The sequence below is a fragment of the Spermophilus citellus genome (genome assembly GCF_964194105.1).
Source record: "Spermophilus citellus genome assembly, chromosome: 1".
Lineage (NCBI taxonomy): Eukaryota > Metazoa > Chordata > Mammalia > Rodentia > Sciuridae > Spermophilus > Spermophilus citellus.
Window position 1 is genome coordinate 160,056,331 of NC_138182.1, and position 15,962 is coordinate 160,072,292.

The 15,962-nt window shown below is 47.9% G+C and overlaps 1 protein-coding gene across 1 annotated transcript in view; it reads left to right on the forward strand.

Moving 5' to 3' along the window:
- Window positions 1–15,962, forward strand: part of SLC25A48 (solute carrier family 25 member 48) — a 47,676-nt gene that overhangs the window by 9,110 nt on the left and 22,604 nt on the right. The window contains exons 3-4 of the mRNA XM_081304594.1: window positions 2,352–2,423; window positions 5,110–5,368. Of these exons, the coding sequence (XP_081160720.1) occupies window positions 2,352–2,423; window positions 5,110–5,368 (331 nt within the window). The remainder of the gene's footprint in view (window positions 1–2,351; window positions 2,424–5,109; window positions 5,369–15,962) is intronic.

Below are 15,962 nucleotides of genomic sequence, written 5' to 3' on the forward strand. Positions count from 1 at the left end.
TGAGGTGACTTCTGCGAGATGCCCTGTGTGTAGTTGGTGCATACTAAATGCCAGCTCCTGCTGTAACCGGTGATCCTAGGGCCATGGGCTTTGCCACTTGCCTCAGGGCCATGCTGAACTCAACATGCTAGGAAGACCTTTGTTCATGGCTTTGAAATTGTCCTATGGTCCGGGTTCTGCTCTGGTTCAAGTCCTCCCATGTACCATTTTCTTAAGGAGTTTTAACACTCAACTTTAGTAGAAACTTGATCCTTCTGGGGACCCTATCATTGCGTGGATCCATTATCCAGGGACAATGGGACAGCATAGGATCTCAAACCAGCTTTTCATGGGGCATAGAGAAAGATCTACATCAAGTCATCACTGTCCTCATTGGGGACACCCCACCCTAAGGTAGACCTCTGCTTAGCAAGGAGAACATGACAACCCAGTTTCCATCTTGCTCTTTCTTCCCGGTGTCCCTCTTGCCACACAATTTAGAAGTGAGTCTCTTCATCACCACCCGGCCTTTCCTATCTGTGGTTTGTCTCCTTAGCATATCACCATTGAACATACATATTTACCTTTGAATTATTTTTTTATTGACTATTTTTTCCAGCCCTAGTAAGTTCCATGAGGTCAGAGACTTGGTCATCTCTATTGAGAATTTCCTGAGGTTGGAACAGACTCCTTAGCTGCAGACACTCAACAAATATTGAATGAGTCAATAAATACATTTCCTGTCCCTAATTATGAAAGTAATACTTATGAACAATGTGATACCCTTTCCTGCTTATTTTCTATGGCTACATGTGTTTATAAAAATATATGGATGCCAATCAAACCTTTGGCCATGCTACTCGTCATGATTATTGCTCCTGGGAGGGGCAGAGGGAGAGAGAGTGGGCCAAAGGAGGATTCACCTTTATCCGTAATATTAAAACTTTTTAATTGAGAGATTGTATTCATTCCATATTAGTTGTATACTTAAAATTATCTTTAAAACCATATAAGCTAAAAATAATGAAAGTCACCCTTGCTTATTGTAGGAAAGTTGGAAATGGAGAAAAGTTCCATGCCCCAAAGCATCACTTAGGGGACCACCACTGTGAGACGGTGTTCCTCCTGGGTCCTCTCTACTTGCCTTGGTGGTGAGCTCAGGAAGTTTGTGTGAAGAGTCTCCATCTTCCCTGGGTCTTAGCTCCTCAGTGTGCCTGGGTGCTGTGGGAACAGGGCCAGCATCTCCGCCTTTGTGACTCTCACAGCTCCCTTCCTGCATGGGTGTAGCATGCCATAGTTACCGCCAAACCATTTAATAAGCTACGCATCTTTAAAGAAGTGAAATCCTCTGAGACCAGGGTAGGAGGTGACCTGGAGAATTTTGTGGGCTTCCTCAGACCCTCTGTTTGTCATTTGCTGTCCCTAGTCACCAAAGCCAGCCTTCCTTAGAGGACACCATGCCTTCACCTTCAGCCCCTCAGTTAGCCAGTGCAGAGCAGCCATTGTGCCAAGGCTGTGCTCAACTCTGGGGACAAAAGGGGAAGGTAGACAGATGGCCCTGCCTTATTTGGGTAATCCAACATAAGCCCTATGTCAACAAGCAGATAAGGTCATTGCTATGGTCAGACCCAAGAGAACAGGAGCTGGAGGAAGAGTCTTTGAAGGGGAGGGAACAGTCAGAGAAAAGTCTAGAGGTGGGAGAGATTGGCTACTCCAGAGATTGGGAATGTGTGTGTGGTGGGCATGGAGGCCAAGGCATGGGCAGGAAATGGCCTGTGGGGTAAGGGGCAAGCTCAGGGGTCCCCTACCTTGTACCCGAGGTTTCTCTAGGTACAGGCAGAGTGTAGAATTTATTTTAAGTTTGGTGGGAGTCCACTGGACAGCTTTAACCAGAGTGACGTTGATGTTTGAACATGATCAGACTGATTGTGCAAAGAGACAGGAAGAGGGAAGGCCAGGCCTTTGTCCAGGTGAGAGGTGAAGGAGTGAGGACAGGGTGGTGATTCTGGGGGCAAGAAGAGCAGGTCTCCCAGGGATGTGCGAGGTGTGGGAATGACGGACAGAGGCTGATAGGAGAGAGCCCCAGTTGGATATTTGTACTCAATCGGCAGAGACCATACTTCAGCAGCCATTATTTTTGCACAGCTGACTGGCCATGGTCCTTCTTGTAGGCAAAGCAAGCTTCTGCTGCACTGAGCAGGACTGAGTGGGACATTAGAACAGGACAGTGTCTGCAGAAGACAGAGCGCAGGCTGGCCAGGCTGGCTCCTGACTGGGTCCCTTTGGGCAGGGTCTTCTTCCTCTGGGCATCTTTTGGGGCTATGGGGATGTGATTGATTTCATATGACCCCTGTCTTTGTCTGTCTCCACAGACTCGCCTGCAGGCTGGCGTGGGCTACGGGAACACCTTCAGCTGCATCCGCACCATGTACAAGAGAGAGAGTGTAAGTGTCCCCCCTGCCCCCCCCCCCGCCCGTGGGAGGAGGGATCCCTGCCAGGGTTTCACTGGGCTGGGGCCCAGGCCATGGCTCCCACACCAGTGTGTAAGGCAAGAGGCCACTCATTCCGCTCATCACCTTGGCCTGATTTTTCCTTCTCTTCTTGCCCCACATACTACATGTTACCCTAACTTATCCTGTCACCTACTACAATATTATTGGGGAAAAACCTGGTTCTGTGTAACCTCTCCGGAGAAATCCGAGGAATATAAAACGGCAGTGTGGAAAATTCCTGCATAAACAAGGTGACCTGTCAGTTTTTGAGTTGGAATGAGTGGCGGGGAAACCATGTGCCCACAGGTATGTATCCTGGTGTGCTTGGGGACACTGAGCTCACCATGTGACCCAAGCTTTTCTGATCAGGGGAGTGAGTAGAGGAAGGAGATTGAGAGCGAGGGAGGGAGGATGGGAAAAGGGAAGAATGGGGGAAAGAAATGACCCAACTATCCTATGTACATATGTGAATATGCCACAGTGAATCTCACCTTTATGTACATCTGTAATGCACTCCTTTAAAAAGAAACTATAAATAAATAGAAGAAAGATTGATAGGATAGAGGAAAGGGGTCAGGGGAAAGGAGAAAATGACGGAAAGTGGAAGTACTGAATTGGAGAAAATATTATTCCATGCATCTCTAATTATGTCACAATGAACCCCAATATTATGTATAACTATAAGGTACTAATAAAAATTTTAAAAAGAAAAAAAGAAAAACTGGCTAAAGTTTTGTAAAGGACACATCAGTTTCCTTCTTGAGAATTACCAAGTGAGATTCTAAGGCCCGTCTTTGAGAGATTTAAAATAAGTTTGAAAACTCAGAATGAAATGAATATATTTAAAATGAATACAGTGAAACATCACATCATGTACCACCACGAGAACAGGATCCTAATTAGAATAAGTTATACTCCATGTATGTATAACATGACAAAACACACTGTACTGTCACATACTAAAAAGAACAAATAAAGAAATTATATAAAGTTCATTGTGAAAATCAAAAAAAGAAACAAAGAAGACGAAGAAAGAAACAGAAAGTCAGCACAAGCTCTGTGGTATTCCTGCAGATTTTCCTTGGGTCCCAGGAAATGTGATCTATGTCGACTGCTCTTTTCTAGTACACTAGGGCTTGGGAGCCTCCTACAATACTGTGACATTGTCCACAGACAAAGGGCATCTTGCATCAGGATGATTTAACTCTCCCGATTGGCTGCTTTGAAATCAGGGCAAGCACTGCAAACCTAGTACTTGGTGTTCCAGGGTAATGTGGTGTGATCCCCAAGTCCCCTGAAAGTCAACCCTTGGGTCTGTCTCCATTTTGGCACCCATTCCCCACAGAGTCCACCAGCCAGTGTCCCAGTTCTGGGGCTTCGATGGGGACTGTAGGTGGTTTCTCTGAAGTGCCACAGCTCCTGGCTAAGCAGCGTCCTAAGTTATCTGAAGGACCTTGTTATGGAGGAAAAGCCAGAAGCAGAGTGTGTGTGTGTGTGTGTGTGTGTGTGTGCGCACGCGCGTGCACGCGCGCATATGTGTGTGAGGTTCCTGTATTTGGCAATTAGTGTGCAGCATATGTGGTCAGGATTATTGGATTAGTGCACAACCTAGATTTTGTACAGTGGCTTTTTAGAACATTCCTAGAACATTTTTATTTTGGCATCTGGGTTTTGCCTTGACTCTTCCAAGGGCCTATGAAATTTTCTGGGTTTCCTCAGAGCCCATGTGCAGTGCTCATTGAGAATGCAGTACAGAAAAGACCCTGACCCCAGCCTGCAGCACCTCTCCTCAGCCCCCTGTACAGGCATAGGGCCGCTCTCGTGTCCTTCCGGGACTTCCCTCTTCAGCCACTTATGTCAGGAGACAGTCATGCTCAGGGCCCTCATCTGCAGGTTGACCCATGTACTCCTGAAGAAACTCTCACCAAGGGCTTAGTGAATTGCACTGTAATTGCCTGTCAATTTGTCTGTCCCTTGCCCTTGCCCTCAACTGCCTTGTCCCTAGACCGTGAGCTCAGTGAGGGTGAAGACTGTTTCTTATTGTCCCCTAGGGCCTGGCACATGGGAAGTAACCAGAAAATGCTTTGAGGGTAAAATAAGGAGCTATGTATGGTGGTTAGCCACTTCTCCCTAGGTGCCCCATGGGCCAGCCCCAGACATTGCCACTGAAGCAGCAGGTGGCCTGGAGACCACCACACAGGAGACAAAACATTGTGCAGAAGTGGTTTCTCAGCTGGTTACAGTGGCTCATGCTATAATCCCAGCTTCTCAGGAGGCTGAGGCAGAAGGATCGAGAGTTCAAAGCCAGCCTTAGCAACAGCGAGGTGCTGAGCAACTCAGTGAGACCCTGTCTCTAAATAACATACAAAATAGGGCTGGGGATGTGGCTCAGTGGTCAATTCTCCCTGAGTCCAATCCCCAGTACCCTCCAAAAAATAAAAAAATTAAAAGAAGTGATTTCTCTTCAGTGGCAGGCATGCCTGCCCCTGAGTTTCAGCAGCCCTCTCCTGTCCCATCAGGTTCCTCTTCAAGGCTCTTCACCGACACAGTGGCTTATCAGAGGCCAGGGCAGTGTGGCCTGCAGGGGGCCTGGCCGCATCCCTGGGCCTCATGCTTCCCTCACTGGGTCTCACCACAGGTGTTCGGCTTCTTCAAGGGCATGTCCTTCCCCCTGGCCAGCATCGCTGTCTACAACTCAGTGGTGTTTGGGGTCTTCAGTAACACACAGCGGTTCCTCAGCCAACACCGCTGCGGGGAGCCCGAGACCAGTCCTCGCCACAGCCTGTCTGACCTGCTCCTAGCCAGCATGGTGGCTGGCATGGTCTCTGTTGGGCTGGGCGGGCCCGTGGACCTCATCAAGATCCGGCTGCAGATGCAAACACAGCCATTTCGGGAAGGTAAGAGGCCAGGGAAGGGGAAGCCTGGTGTCTGGGGACCTTGACTCTTTCCTGGGTGGCTGAATCTGGAATGGAGGTTTTAACATCCTTGTTATTGAGCAGGGCATTCATGTTATCATGTCATGTTCTAGAGATGTTCTAAAAGGCCACTGTACAGAATCCAGGTTGCACCCTAATCCAATAACCACATGTGCTGCACCCTAATTCCCAGAGACAGGAATCTCACACACATATGCACACACACACACACACACACACACACGCACACACACACGTGCACACACCTTGCCTCTGGCTCTTCCTCCATGTGTGTTCTCATTACTCTAGCTGTAGTAGTAACTGTCATGAGTCAAGTCTTTAGTACATGACAGGTTAGTGGCAGGTACCTGCTGAGAGCTCTGCATGTGTTCACTTAATTCATCTTTGTGACAGTTCCGTGAGCCAGGTGCTACCATTACCTCTGTTTTACAGATGAGAAAACTGAAGTTCCCAGAGAAAACTGTTTCTCAAGAACACTTGGTGACGGCGAGCAAAGACCAGCTACATTATTTGACAGCACCCCATGTCAAATGAAAATGAAAGGACTGATTGTTGAAAACAACAGCAAAAAAATAGTTAGGAATTTTACCATTAACCCAAGCATGGAGCCCGTGTGGCCGCACGGCTCTTAGCCTCATGACGCTGTCCCTGGCTGAGCTGGGACTCATACCCCGATCCATCCTACTCCAGAGCTGCTGGTCTTAGCATTGCCTGTCCCACACACCTGTGCATCCTCTCCCACCCTCCCTGGCTCCTGGCCCTCAGAGCCATTAGAGCTTCGTGTTCTGGCGAGTGAGTGTCATGGCTACTGCTTTAGCACAAGCACAGCGCCATGCTATTCAAACCCATGCCTGGGAGTCAAAAGCGGAGCCCATTCTTAAACAATAACGTTTTAGGGATGTGCTTCCAGTCCACCTCCTTCCTAGAACTGAACCTGTTTTTATTCATAAAGACTCTGTACAAAGAATGAGGTGGCCCAGTAACAAGTGCCCAACTCACCTTAGCCTCAGCTGCTACAAAATCCGTGTCTGTGGGCCGGGAGTGGGACCTCCTGGGTCTGTATCTCTACGCCACCTCCCGCTAGGGCAGAGACCCCCAGTTACAGAACCTCTCTCGGCTCCCCCCTCTACAGGCCAGGTGTGGGTAGAGTAAGGCAGGTCTGGTCACCAAGGGAGATATTTCTCAAGAAATACTGTCCTCCAGAAGGCCTGGGACTCCATTCCTCCTCTCTGGGAAAGAGCTTTCTGTCTTTTCCTGGGAGTGGCTTTGACAAAGCCGGGAGGAAAAAACAGAAGGTGCTTGGTGTGCAGAGTCCTGAGCATCAGCTCTGGAGGAGAGACAAGCTGGGCATCATGGAAGATAGACTTCAATACCTTGCGCTTTCCTTCTCAGATCTTCCACTAATTTTCAGTCTCCCCAGGCAGGATAAAACCCTTCCTGGGCCTCTGTCTCCCTTTCTGTGTGGAGGAAGTGCTGGACCTGAGGTCCCTCTCTGGATAAGTCCCCTCTCCCTGGAAGCCTCCTGAATGTCCTCCATATGACCCCTCCGCTCATAGAGGCTGGGGTTAACCCATGTGTCACAACTGAAGCACCCAAAACTCACTCAGGAACATCCCGACTCAATACCCAGCCCCCTGCCAGGTGATGTCCAGAAGAGGGCCCACACCTGCTCAGAACAGGAAGCTGATGTTCCCTGTCGGGACGGGTGGAGGGCCTGAGGCATGGCTGCCCCAAGGATGTGTCTCACCAGCCAGTGTGCACAGTCACCTTCAGTATGTAGGGTTACCAGGGTGACAGGGAACAGGCAGATCCTCACCTTTATCTACTTGAAGTAGTCAACTTAGTTTGATTGAAGGCCTATACCTTGGAGGAATGTTTCAAATTTGCTGATGTGGTCTGTCACCAGGAGTGAAAGCAAAGATGTAGAGGGATGAAGAATGTGGTAAGCAGAGTCAGCTCCCACACTGGCTGTTTTGTCTGCCCTCTCTTCTCTAGAAATGCCTTAGTCTCTGATGAGAGGAAACCTCTCCTTAAGTCAAAAAGCTGTTTGGGATCCAGGTGCTGAAAGAGACTCAGGGATGAGGCTCCTGTGCTCCTGAGAGCAGCGTCCCCCCCCCCTTCCTCACCTGCATCTTGTCCCTCTAAGTGTCCCTTGGCTGTGTGGACACCAAGCCCTCTGGTGACTGCAGGTGCCTGGCAGTGTCAGCCACAGAGAAGGGGTAGGAGGCTGACAGGAATAGGAGGCAGTCATTTTGGCCAGGAATCGCTCCAGAAAATGAGGAAGGATGTGGTCTTCTTGAACTTCTTTCTCAGGAACCCTCTCGGCCAGAAGTAGAACACTCAAAGACCAGCTAGGACCAAGGAGGTCACATCAGTGAGCCAGAGGTACCCAGGGAAGCTGCCCTCTTCTATTGTTGTTGAGACTCAAGACTCGTGGCCCTCCTATCAGATTTCCTCTTTTGATTGAAACATGAACACAGGGCATATTCCATGGTTTGCCTCCCTCTGCTGTTTGAAAGGCAGCAGCAGCTCAGGCACAGGGTGACAGATGAGGTGTCCGGGAGGTGGTCACAAGTGGTGGAGACTGTGGCCCACATCTACCCGAGGGCATGGCTGTCACTGCTCCACCTGACGATCATGGAGCCTCTGATGATCCTGTGAGGCGCTTCAGTTGGAAATTGTCAGGTGATTCAATTAAGAGTGACAATAAACACAAACGGAACACAGTGTAGCCCAAAGCTATGTGAATCGAATGGAATGAGGCTGGGGCCAGCTGTAAGCAAATGGTCTCTGCTCTGGGTCACCCTTCTCTGGGTGGTGACTTTGCTGTCAAGGGCATTTCCAGCAGCCTTGGGCACAGCTTGTGGAATCTTTCTTGGCTTGTGATTTTACCCCCAAATTGCCAGTCCAGGTCCAGAATAATGACCATGTGATGTGACAGTAAGTACTGAAGCCAGGTGCCAAAGGCCTTGGCTTCTCTGCTTGGAGACACGTGACAAGTAGACCAGAGGCCACATTGGGGAGAGAGCCCAGTTCATCTGGCTGGGGGCTGGCAAAGAGAGAGTTAGTGACTTCTTCCAGGGTGTCTACGGGTAGTGACCCAGGGTCTTTCATACTGGGGCAGCAGTGTAGAGCATGATTTTGCTGAAAATTTACAAACTACAGAGCATCAAAAGGAGAGAGAGGAAATGCTTATCTCCCAAATACAGCCCAGAAGTGGATACACACTGTCACCACGTTAATATGCTTCTTTTTCCGATTCTATATACTCAAGCTAGTGATGGCAAGAGGTTGTACTCATGCTCTATAGATAATTTTATATCCTTTTGAACTCAACATATTTTGTTATGAAAAGTACTGAAAATCAATGGGTAAAACTTAAAGTCAATGTGCAATATTCACACACACACATACACACACACACACACACACACACACACACACACACACATACTGGAGGGCCAGTATCACATGGTAAGAATTGAGTTTCTGGAGTTAACCACCTGCTTCTAATACTGCCTCCACCAATGCCTAGAAACTGGACGACTCACCTAACATCGCCAAGCCTCAGTTTCCTCATCTGCAAAGCAAGCACACTCACCGTAGCCGCTTCCTGGCTGGGATGCATGGGGATGATGTATCAAATGTGAACATCTTGGCATAATGTCTGGCATATTGAAAACATGAATTAACTGTACTGTTAGCTGTACTATTAGCAAATGTATTATTTTGTGTATATGTGGGGAAAAAACCCCACTTTTTTTTTTAGTTGTAGATAGACACAATACCTTTATTTTATTTATTTATTTTTATGTGGTGCTGAGGCTCGAACCCAGTGCCTCACACATGCTGGGCTCTACCCCTGAGACACAACCCCAGCCCAGTAAATGTATTATTTAACAATCTTCCTACTGGTGAACATTTATTACAGTTTGTCTTCTCCCCAAAACAGTGATGTGATCAGCAAGTTTGTTTATAAAGAATTGCCTTCATTGAGGGTTATTTCCCTACATGCTTGGGCTCTTTGTTTCATGGGAAGGGTGTGGTCACTTTTAAGATTGTGAAATTGTTATTCAGAAGGGCTTTAGCAAATCATACCAGCAGTTGCTGAGATTTAAAGGGAATTTCCACTTGGCACTGACTGCCATTGCACACTCAACGATGGTTGAGTGATCCTCGTGCAAACTCTTCCAGCTCACCAGAGTATTCTCCTGGGGCTTCTGCCACTTGGTAGGCAGTGAGGGCTGACCTGGGTTCAGTCGAATATGCCTATACAAGTACAGAAACCCTCTCTTTTAACATTATCATGACCTTCTGCGGGATGTGAGCCTAACTAGGTGCTCCGCTGGGCCTAAGCTAAAAGTTGGGTCTGGGTCCTGGGGCCTGCAGTTTCTTGCTGTCCAGGCCAAGTCCCACCCTTAGGGCTGATGGCCAGTGACATTCACTCTCGTTTTCATTAGAGTCCTAATTAAAATGCAGGTCACAAGACCCTCACAAAACAGGAGGCCAGATCTCAGAGGATCAGAGGACTCAGTTTTAACTACTTGCTGACTGTCCTGAGGACTTCCCCAGGCCCAGCAGGAGGCAAGGGGCTGTGTGACACACCTGTTGGAATTCGCTCTTAGAATCCTTCATTCATGAGCACTTGCTGAGCTCCTGTGCTGAGCCAGGTGGGGTGGGTAAAGCAGAGGTGCTGGGTGCACAGCCCTGCCTGAGGGAGCCCCTAGTCCAGTGGGGAACCAGATGTGTATAGAAATGAAAAAGGGCCCCCCGGAAGGCTCTGGAACCCTAAACTTGGATTCTACAGATCAGGAAGGAACCAGAAAGGAAACAGCTATGGTTGAGATTTTCAAGTGCTAGGAAGGATTTAGAGGTGGGATTCCAGGGCGAAGGGTCTTTCATATTGGGCAGCAGTGTAGAGCATGATTTCACTGGCAGGAAAATGCATGATGAGAGAGGGTACGGGATGTGGAGGGGATATGGAGAGAGCTGGGAAGAGCTTGGGTTTCTTAGCCAAGGATGGGCTGAGATTGCATGGCAGCAGATACACCTAGGACACCAGAATGACCGACCCGGAGCTGCACTGCAGGAAGATGGATCTGGCCTTCAGAAGGTGGGGGAGGGTGGTGGGAATAGCAGAGGTGGGCGGAGGTGGGCATGGAGGTGCTGCCCCAGCCCAGGGCCAGGGACATGGAGTAGCGTGGCAGCTGATCAAAGGCCTGCATGGTGTAAAACAAACAAGTCAAGCACGAGGAACCCGCAGGAGAGGAGCAGGTCAAAATTGACCCAGGATTTCAAAATCGGGCAACGATCAGGACAGGAGGTCTTCCCCACAGGGAATTCGGTGGCCGATGACGTGTGTATGAAAGTGCTGAGCCTGGAGTCGTGATCAGAAAATGTTTATTGTTGATGCTGATGTTTTGCAGCCTGGCTGGAGGAACACGATGGTCTGGCTGAGTTTGTGTTGGGTGAGGTGCCTGCGGGATTGCAGCTGCAAGTGTCAGGCTGCAGGCGGGCAGAGTTGTGCTAGGCCTAGAACTGACAGTTGAAGTCATGGCGTCAGATGCCAATGCCAAATGAGCTGCTGGGGAAGATGGCCATGACGAGAAGTCTTGGGAAAGGATTTCAGAGGAATTAGAGTAACAACGACTCTAACGTGAGCTCACTCATCATTGAGCCTGTACTCTGTGCTAATGCACGTTCCGTTATGAAAACCCCGCAGTAACTCTGAAATAGGCGCAATCCGTACCTTTATTTTATGGGTGGGGACATGGAGGCTTGGGTTGTGCGACTAGTTGATGCCTACCTGGCTGTTCGAAGGTGTGGCAGGGATTGATCCCAGGCCACGCAACACCGTGGCCCCTAGGAACAGAGCCCTGAGATGCTGGTATCACTGAAGTATGGGGAGTGGGGTAGGTAAAGAGGGGACAATTGCTAAAGCAGGGTACAGAGACAAAGGGGCAGAGGAGGAAGTCTCTTTTCCAAGTTTGGAGAGAAAAAGGAAAGAGAAAAAAAGAAAAAAAAATCAGATCTTTGAGGGCAAGAGGAAGGGAGTTGAGTGACATCAGGAGAACAGAATGGAAGGAGAATCAAATGGAAGATGACCTGGATGGAGAATGGGAACAGAGTGCCCAGGATTTGTGGAGAAGAAGGCCCTCCTTTCTGGACATACCAAGAGGAGATAAGTTGTACTGAATGATGAGTGGCAGAGAGGGCCTGCTGAGGGTGGCTCTAAGCAGGTGACATCATTAAATCTGTTATAGAACACAAAACCATTTGACCCAAGGATCTACATGGGGACAAAAGGGGGCAAAACCATTTCTCTGGTTTCCCTAAATCCTCAGAGACACCCAGCTGAGATAGTTATGAGCTATGTCTCTGAGGTCCCGAGTGCCTCGGTTTTTCTCTTTGGCAACATGATTTTATGACATCCATGAAGATGGGTGGCCACTGAGAAATGCACTCTTCTCCAGGCAGGCTGCCCTGCAGGAGGAACAGAGATGTCTTAAGTCATTCCCAATACAGGGCAGTATCTGCCAATGGTAGATCCCTCAGGTGACATGAATTGTTCCATTTAACTTCTAAAGAAGGAAGATTCTGGAAAGGCAGCAACCCTTGAAGCATGACAAGAGACACAGCCTGGAGATAACCCAGTATTGTATAGTCTGGGCCTTCTTGCCTCTCATGTAGGCTCCAGGCTGGCAACAGGAAGTGAGAGCTGGGACGCTGGCAGCCCAGGAGTGGAGGGAGGGATTTTATGGAGAGGCCAGGCATATAGCCATGCAGTTCAGAACAAGTCCTTGAGCTCTGACTGAGTCCATTTCAAAATATAGTCCCACATGGCTACCAGGGATCAATGAAGGTAAATACAATAATTATTTAACATTACCATCGTAACATATACATACAGTATATTATACTGTAATGTACGCCATTGTAAAACTCACTGTGTAGTGGCCCAGTGATGGCACATCATTTGTTTTTTAAATCAATTGATAAGAGCAAGCATTATCCTGGGTTCTGGACTTGATGCCAGTATTGGTCATTCTTGGCTCTGTGTGGGCACCGGTGATCTCCTGCAGCAGACCTGGCTGCAGGCCACGGATGCCTAAGGTTGGCAGGCCCAGCACTGTCAGGATCCGGAGTCATATCAGGACAGGCTAATAAACTCAGGAATGATAACTATTTGCCTTGTTCAGGAATGATAACTATTTGCCTTGAATAAATGCACTTGAACAACACAGGTTTTAGTAAAGTGCCATTTGCCAAAATTCTCTTTGGATGATCACAAAAGCCAAGAAGATGGACAGGCCACTCCTTGACCCTACTTTTATAGATAAGGAAGCAAAGACCCAATGAGGTGGAGTCCCCTGCAGAGGGTTGGGCAACAATAGCAACTGAGCAGGAACGGGAATCCCGGTCAGCCTCTAACGCAGGACTCTTTCTGTTACAGCATCTGCCTATCTCAGACCATTCAGGTCCTAAGAAAATGGCTGGACTCTTAGAACAGGCACTAAAGGAGAGTTTCCCAGCTGGTTATGTCCTGGGACAGTGATGCAAGGGGTCCACCGGTGCTGTGGCCATTAATTCAGGAAAACACTAGTGATGGGTTGGGGGTGTGGGGTGAAGAAAAGACAGACACACTTAGAGAAAAAGCTGGGGCCAGGGGAGCCCTGACCTCTGGTGGAGGAGCCGTGACCCAGAGCTAGCTCAGCATGTTTTTAATATAGGTTTCATCAAAAGGTTATTTGTGGGAATGGTTCAATAAAACAGGCCATCTGAAGGATGCGGGACTGGTGAAATATTAGGGTCATCTTGTTAGGATCAGAATTCTCAATCCCTGAGGGTTGGTGCCTGAGCTCAAGGTCCCGACTGACTGATACAGCTCTGCTGCTTTGCCTGGAGCCTCCTCGGGCCAGCATCACCAGAGCAGCTGGGTCATCTTGACCTTCACCTTTGCACAGGAAGTTCCCAGTGCAATGCATCCACGAGGCAATCAGAGACCATGATCCAAATCACCACTCTCCACACACTGGGCTGCTCAGCTCTAAACCAAACCCAAACCAAGGAGGTGATGATGGCTAGCTTTGTGTTGGAGTCCAAACCACTGCATCACTGGGTGCCTGTAGCCTCTTAGACCAGTGCTGTAGGTGGGACCATGACTTTGGAGTTCCTTTGAGTATCTCAAGCCTCTGGCCCAAGCATCAGATAGGGTGGACCTTTGCTAAATACTGAGCGTGCAATGCTTTGGGAGGGAGGCCTCAGTGCTGGAACCGACCCAGATCAGATGCCAAGGTGCATAGGGACTCAGGCCCTGGGTCTCTTTGACAGGCCATAGTGTATGATTCCTGTCACCAGGAAGTTTGCTGCCCCAGGAAGGGTAAAAAAATACATATGCTCAGAACCCAGCAGCATCAAAGTCGGATCCCCCCCACCAAAAGGCAAAATTACCTACAGGGGCACGTGCCTCCAGGGACCTTCTGGCCCAGCCAGGCCAGTGAGCAATGAAGCCAGATGGCCATGACATGTGGTCAAAGGAGCAGTGGCAGGGACGAGCCGATGAGGCAGGGGCCTGCAGGGGGCTTCTTTTAGCAACGTGTGGGCTTCTTCACTCCTCGTGGAGGTGAGGAGCAGGTGGGAGCCAATTCCACTGACTTTAACCGTCCTGCCAGTTTTGGTGTTGGGTGTAAGCTAGTCCTAGTTGAATTTGGGAAAAAAAAAAAGAATCCCAGGCCTCCTGAGTTTCTGAGGTATATAATTCATTCCTGTCACAGAAAAAGATAATGTGCCTTTGATTTAGAGAAGGCTATAAAAAAAATGGTCTCAGTGGCAAAGCACTCATGAGATATGACCAAACTTTGATTTATATTTCCATCATTACAGAATAAAAATTTCTAGATAGAGAAATGAAGTACCTTTACTTTAGAAGAAAATAAACTTTATGTCAGTCCTTTCACACACACATGTGCCCTGAAACCAAGCCCTGAGGAAGAGGTTGGAGACAGTGGTCCATGTGAGCTTCTAGCATCCTGTGACCTTCCCTGGGGTCCTTGGACAACTGATATGCAAGTCCAGAGACTTTTGTTGTGCACATTTCCAAGAGCTACCTTCTAAAAATTTTCCAAACTAAAATTGGTCCACAATTTTATTTTATTTTATTTTTTTTAATTATTTTATTGTTGGTTGTTCAAAACATTACATAGTTCTTATTATACCATATTTCACAGATTGATTCAAGTGGGTTATGAACTCCCATTTTTACCCCGTATACAGATTGCTGTGTCACATCAGTTACATTTCCATTGATTTACAAATTGCCTTTCTAGTGACTGATGTATTCTGCTGTCTATCCCATTCTCCACTGTCCCCTCACCCCTCCCCTCCCCTCCCCTCCCCTACTCTCTCTCCATCCCCTCTACTATAAATCGTTTCTTCCACTTATATAATTTTTCTCCTACTCCTCCTTTCCTCTTATATGTAATTGTGTATAACCCTGAGGCTCACCTTCCAGTTCCATGCAATTTCCCTTAACTCTCACTTTCCCTCCCGCCTATCATCCCTGTTTAATGTTATTCTTCTTCTCCAGCTCTTCGTCTCTACCCTGTCCTTGGTTACTCCCCTTATATCAAAGAAGACATTTGACATTTGTTTTTTAAGGATTGGCTAGCTTCACTTAGCATAATCTGCTCTAATGCCATCCATTTCCCTCCAAATTCTATGATTTTGTCATTTCTCATTGCAGAGTAATACTCCATTGTGTATAAACGCCACATTTTTTTAATCCATTCATCTATTGAAGGGCTTCTAGGTTGGTTCCACAATCTTGCTATCGTGAATTGTGCTGCTATGAACATCGATATAGCAGTGTCCCTGTAGCATGCTCTTGTTAGGTCTTTAGGGAATAGACCGAGGAGGGGAATAGCTGGGTCAAATGGTGGTTCCATTCCCAACTTTCCAAGAAATCTCCATACTGCTTTCCAAATTGGCTGCACCATTTTGCAGTCCCACCAACAATGAACAAGTGTACCCATTTCCCCGCATCCTCGCCAGCACTTGTTGTTGTTGGATTTCTTAATGGCTGCCAATCTTACTGGAGTGAGATGGTATCTTAGGGTGGTTTTGATTTGCATTTCTCTGACTGCTAGAGATGGTGAGCATTTTTTCATGTACTTGTTGATTGATTGTATGTCCTCCTCTGAGAAGTGTCTGTTCAGGTCCTTGGCCCATTTGTTGATTGGGTTATTTGTTATCTTATTATCTAATTTTTTGAGTTCTTTGTATACTCTGGATATTAGGGCTCTATCTGAAGTATGTGGGGTAAAGATTTGTTCCCAGGATGTAGGCTCCCTGTTTATCGCTCTTATTGTTTCTTTTGTTGAGAGAAAACTTCTTAGTTTGAGTAAGTCCCATTTGTTGATTCTGGTTGTTAACTCTTGCGCTATGGGTGTCCTATTGAGGAATTTGGGGCCTGACCCCACAGTATGTAGATCATAGCCGACTTTTTCTTCTATCAGACGCCGTGTCTCTGATTTAATATCGAGCTCCTTGATCCATT